This window comes from Saccostrea echinata, unplaced genomic scaffold, assembly GCF_033153115.1.
Source record: "Saccostrea echinata isolate AGI-Se365-2 ecotype Australia unplaced genomic scaffold, CSIRO_AGI_Sech_v1 ptg000034l, whole genome shotgun sequence".
Lineage (NCBI taxonomy): Eukaryota > Metazoa > Mollusca > Bivalvia > Ostreida > Ostreidae > Saccostrea > Saccostrea echinata.
In genome coordinates, this window is record NW_026889783.1 from 2,258,515 (window position 1) to 2,264,562 (window position 6,048).

The 6,048-nt window shown below is 36.2% G+C and overlaps 1 protein-coding gene across 3 annotated transcripts; it reads right to left on the reverse strand.

Moving 5' to 3' along the window:
- Positions 1–1,117: 1,117 nt before the first annotated feature.
- Positions 1,118–5,058, reverse strand: LOC133199539 (protein Tob1-like). Of its 3 annotated transcripts, none has more exons than XM_061335351.1 (2): positions 4,915–5,058; positions 1,118–3,576 (listed from the first exon to the last, which is right to left on the reverse strand). In XM_061335351.1, exon 2 carries the CDS (start codon positions 3,472–3,474, stop codon positions 2,308–2,310), a length of 1,167 nt encoding a protein of 388 aa, XP_061191335.1. In that variant the 5' UTR covers positions 3,475–3,576; positions 4,915–5,058; the 3' UTR covers positions 1,118–2,307. The 3 variants fall into 3 exon arrangements, with proteins under 3 accessions (XP_061191335.1, XP_061191337.1, XP_061191336.1); XM_061335353.1 differs by having other exon boundaries at positions 4,919–5,047; XM_061335352.1 differs by lacking the exon at positions 4,915–5,058 and adding an exon at positions 4,359–4,498.
- Positions 5,059–6,048: the final 990 nt, after the last annotated feature.

A 6,048-nucleotide genomic window follows, 5' to 3' on the forward strand; every position in this document is an offset into this window, starting at 1 on the left:
CATATGACATAAATTTGTTAATGTCCAAAAAAAAAAAAACACACACACACACACAGAGGGTCCATAAGAATTGTTTTATCAGTGGTAGATGTGGGTGTACATGGCAGACATTTAAATTGATAGCAAAGCACTTTGCAATGATCTTTGTCGATTCAAACAAGTCTTAGTTGCTATTAACCTTTTTTTTTAATTGCTTAAAAAGAACACTGTCTTGAACTCTGACCCCACCTCTTCTCTGTACTCAATAACATATACTTGTGTATCCCAGATAATTCAGAGTTCTCAGCTTCGCCCGTTAATTTGGTCATTACTATACTGTACTGTGATAAGTAAGTAATAATTGGGTATCGTTATAAAAATTGGTCCAATCAATACATTTCTGGCCAAGTTTAACCAGAAAGCGGATATGTTTTCCTTGAAAAGTACTCATTCAAGATTGTGCTCTACCATTACTTTACGATCCCTTTAAACTGACATGATCATTATTAAAAAACATTATTAAAGTAATATATTACCAATAATTAATAATAATAATTTATCTCTTGGGAACTGGGCAAAAAGAATCAGCCGAGTTGGATGAAATAGTTGGCTAGCCTAACTTTTTACATGAATTTGGTGAAATTAATTATAAGTGGACTGTCATATTTAGAAAAGGTAGACGAGGACAGATTAGCCGGGCAGGCCCAACCTGTGACAGAAGGTCGAGCCCGAGGCCGTGCTCGCACCGATCCCCGGTTGAATAATGAAAAGCGATTATGTATATAGCCTGTAATTTCGTGTAGTTATGGCACAAACTAGGATTGAAAGTAATCAATTAACGTCTTTTTTATGTAAATCTGTTCTTGTTTTGATTTTCGTTATTGTACACCAACGTTTTCATTCATATGTTTGAACTAAAATACTTTCGCAACTTTTAAGCAAAGACTTGTATACTAAGAGTATAAAGGTCCCTGGCTTTTAAAAGTCATCATTGCCGCACGTCATTCTATAATCAATACTGGTGTTTCGATACATTATCTCTTTTATTAATAAAAAACAATACAAACCTGGGAGTGGAGAGATTAATCTTCGACGGGAAAAAAGTGTTAGAAATAAAACAGATAGAGAAAACACAAGGTCTAAAAATACCAATTTTTATTACAAACTTAAAAATATGTAGCAATATAAACAATACAATTCTCAAACATACAAGGCCATGGAAATGAATGATTATTGCACAACGTATGATCACACACACCTTAAACTGACCTACCGAGACAGGTGCTATTTTGGCATGGGGTCCCACTGGTCACGAGTTATCAACAGGACGGATTCCTATAGCTAGGAACGGGAGAGGAGATAAACTAACAGACAAATGAGTTATTGCTTTCAAATAAAGATGGATGAATAAAAAAGAAGCAGTTTCCAGTTTCATAACATTTTTCTTGAGAAAAAGGAATGATGACTAAACCCCCCCCCCCAAAAAAAAAAAAAACCCTTAATGTTCTGTCATTAAAGCTGTTTATCACAATCTGTCCATTTGTCTCATTAATTTTTAAAATTTTATATGAACTTTAGATTTTTTTTATATGCAAATTTTAATTTCTCAAATTCTAATTTAGAAGTCCGTTTTATATATAATTGAGGACTGAGCAAGTTCTTCCAGGTAAAATATCAAGAAAACCTGTGTTTGAGAGTGACCATTAGAGCATTGATAATTTTGATAATTAAAAGGCGACAGCAGTCATGATGACCAGTGGTGGATACACCCGTCCTGGAGGCCATGTAACAGCAAATAATGAACATGGTGTGTATAAATAGGCTCTATCAAAATGATACTGGACTCTCCATAGAAAACCTAATTCCCATCTGTATATACATATAGACCATCATAAAAAGTGTACGAATATATATAATCTTTTGTACGAACGACTTGAAAAAATTATAACTAATATAAAAATAATTTAACTGCTTAGCTATATAACATATGATATAATATGTGGAATATCTAATTAAATAAAAACAATAAATCTCCACTAGTCATTTGTAGAATGTACATGAACCACTCTACTATGGGACTTTAATACGATAATTGATGCCCTCCAAAATATGTCAATATAGATATAAATACTAAGTGACACAGTCACTTATGGCAGCATGAACCAAACCCAGCTACAACCGTGAATATCGAGTTAGGAACATGTTGTCTTCCCCTCAAGGAGATTTCAAACCAACAGATCCTAAAGAATGTGAAGAATCTCAGCTAAACATCTACGATTAAACACGTAAAGTGTCGTCGTCTTTCACTCAAGCTATACTACCCAAATCCTAATTGGCCAACAACATGTGAGGAAACTGTGCCGTATATGAAATGTTATTCAAATTTATTCCATCTATGAACGACTTGTCCGAGTCCGGTGACACAGCTACGGAATTGGCGGGAGACGTCAGCGGAGACGAGGCTGACATGAAGTCGTTCAAATGACCAGGGACGTAGCCTTGACTGGACATCGGTGATCTGACTACTCCGTTGTCACTGATTGGAGAGGACGGACTACTTCCGTGCTGAGGTGAGTGGAGCAGATGTTGCGGCTGCATCTGCTGGAGTTGTTGATGATGGAGCTGTTGTTGAGAAAGATAAACACGGTTTTTCTGATCCATGTAAAATTCGAGGCGTGGATCTCTTGGAGATAAGGAACGCGGTCTCTGTGGAGAACAATAGCCATTTGGATTAGGAGGATGGAGTACTGAAGACCGCTGGCGGAAGAAGTTCCCCAGTTCTGTTGGCGAAAGACGCGTAGGTCTTTTGGCATTAGTTTTCAATTTTGTAGATCCAAACTTTGTCTGTGCAAATGAGGCTGCTGTAAATTGAGTAACGGGATTATCCTTTGACACGAGTGTAGCTGGTGGTGTGGGTCTGGATAGAGTGGAGTTGAACAGTGAGCTGGATGGTGACGTAGACGCGCTGGCTGACCATCCTTTTGATGACGTCGGCGATGACGGAGATAGCATTACAGGTGATAGGCAAATATTGTTCAGTGAAGCCGACAGGTTGTCGATAGGTTTAAAACATTGTGCATCAGGATTGAATGCACGGCCTGCCGCCTGGATTTCGCGATCAGCTGTTTCGGTACTCTTATCCTTTCTATCACTGTACAGAATTTTTATTTGTCCTTTTTCTCCGATACGATATGATACTTCTGCAGGGTCAATCCAGACGGTTAGTTCCTCAGGGAGATAGGACTTGACTTCTTCCAAGGATAAACCGCACTCACTGGCGGCGTGGATAAACACAGGATCGACTTTCTCTCCGTTCATTCGAACACACCTAAAGCCAGAACCTTTAAATGGTTTGTCGGGATACCAATGGCCTTGAAACTTTTTCTTCAGTCCTCTCTCTAATTCCTCTGCGAGCATATCAACCCGTCGTCGTGGTAATTTGTTATACAAGTAGGATATGACAAAGTTAAGGGCAACTGAAACTTCCACGTGCATTGTGTCCTTTGTTTAATCGTGTTTGATTTGTAAATCTATACTCAGTCTCCCGATCTTCAAAGAGTCTTTGTAGTGTCTTTCGCCCTGCGAATCTGAATAACGCTGAAAGTAAAATAAAGTAATGCTATATTCATGGTAGTCTAACATGATTGTATGATGAATCAATAATTCACAATGTGTCTTACACGACACAGCTGTTATATATACAGATCTATATGTTCAAGTCGATACCTAGCCTTTTCCACTATTTCCCTTTCCCTCGAAAACAGAGGTTACCGTGACAGCAAAGGTTACAACCACGAGGATTCCGGATGTTCGGATCAATTAGTAAATAAAATAATTCTAATACCAGAACCTAGATTTGCTGTCATTTTAAAAGACCCGCATTTTGATTGGCCGTAAAAAAAGAGAAATTTCAAGCATCTTGTTGTATTGTTCTCTCGCGGCCTTGTTTACATTTGTATCAAATGTTCGGGATATTTGTTTCCCCCGCAGATGAGAAGGCAGTTATATTTAAATGCTACTGAGGCAGATCATAAGAATGAGTATTATTTCTACGGAAATATCTCAATGCATTTTCGTGACAAAACAACACACTATATCAAAAGGAATTCCTAGATTAGCGTTGTATTGACGTCACGATGGGATAGGAAGCAGAAGATAGTAACATATTGATGAGTCCTAGTAAAGTGTTTGTCCAAGTTCATCAAAAGTTACGGAGCACGTGACACCTCATGACGTTTGACGGGGAAATGTCAAATTCGATATCTTAAATAAAAAATATATATATAGTATCACCTGTAAGATTTTTTTTTTTTGCTTGTGTTACAGTTAAATATGTATATCGTTTATTAAAACTGCTGTGGAAATAAACTTTCACTAACCTTGGCGTAAGCTCCGTTTTGAGATGCGAGATAAGTTATCGTAAAATTACCCCCTATTTATCGGGCACCAGGCAGTGCAGTCACTATATAGATGTAATGTATAAATTTATTACGGAATAGAGACAGTACAGTCAAGTGGGGGTTTGGTTTTATTCTCCAAACCTTTCACATTTGTTCAATCCTCTTACGCTTGTTATCAGAAGCAATACATAATGCATTGAATACCAAAACACATATTGCAAAGATAATGCTGGGGTAAATATAGGCTTATGACGCAAAACAGTGTTTCACCTTCAAACTTGCAAGATGATGAGCCAAATTGTAAACAAGCAAAGGAAGAAAAAAAATCCATAATAGTAAATGTAACTTGCTCTGATCATTCGAAAGGCATCGTGTAAGACACAACAAAACAATTAAAGTCCTATAAAACTGACCACGGCCCGTGAACTGACATCATTTGATCACCTATACCTTACCATATGGTTATTTCTCGGGAAAATGTTACATGTGATATACTGCTAGGTGAAAAAAAATTTAAGTGGGAAAAAAAACTTACCTACTAGGTATTATTTTATCCAGATTGAATTACAAAAGGGTATACGAGTTTATACATTTGTACAGTGTTATCGCAGTCCAGTGCTGAGGGATGTATTCCCTCCCTGTATGTTTGTCTTGGTGAATGTCGTGGTTAGCTGTGCTATAAATACAGACCTTGTTAATATTCATGAGCTCGCAATAATACATAATTACAACACGCTGCTTGATGTACTGGTGATATGATCAGGTATTTGAACGAGCTTATGTTCCTGACCATTGATTTTTAAAAATATGATATTTAATGTAAATATCGTTTTTTAAGGAAGTTCAATCACTTCAAAGAAAACAAATAAAAATATTCGCTAGCAGCCATGTTGTAGCAGACGATTTTTCTATGTAAACGCATTGATTTCATTAGTGAATATTTCTTTTTCCAACCTTTAACCTGAACATAGATTATGCAAATCGATTTATGTTTTGCACCAGGTTGCACATATACTTTGTTGGGACCACATAAATGAAAAAAAAAATCGATTTAATTCTTATCAACGAGTAATAATTGATAGTGATTGGACTCGTCTGTTATCGATGTATTTAAAAATGCTTTTTAATTAAAATGTATCTTCATTTTCTAATTTAGTATTTTTTTAAAAAGAAAGATGAATTCAAAATATGTTATCCATATATGTAACCAAAAATGATAATCGGTTTACTTGTAAAGGTAATAGCAATTGAAAGCCATTCTGTTGAAGTTGCTTTCGTTACTTGCTGGTAAGATTGAATCGTTGAATGTCAGACTGAAAGAACAAATTCATTTGAAAAATGAATTTGTATGAAAGGTCGGTATCATGCGATGCTTTAGAACAAAACCTGCTTATGCATAAATATGGTTACCCACCATTAATTATAGGAAAACGAGGGCTTTAAAATCCCACCTTCCTACATGTATATTTGAAGGAGGCGGAAGTAAATTTAAACTCTTAAAATGTCAATACAGACGAACAATCTTGAATGACATCATTGTACGTAGAGTTCGTGAGATGCATTTTATTGTTAGATATGATGTGGGAAATTAACACATTGGCATTAATGAAGCGTCACACTGTGATATATTTTAATTGGGGAAAATCAATGTAATACTTTTTTAAAAAGT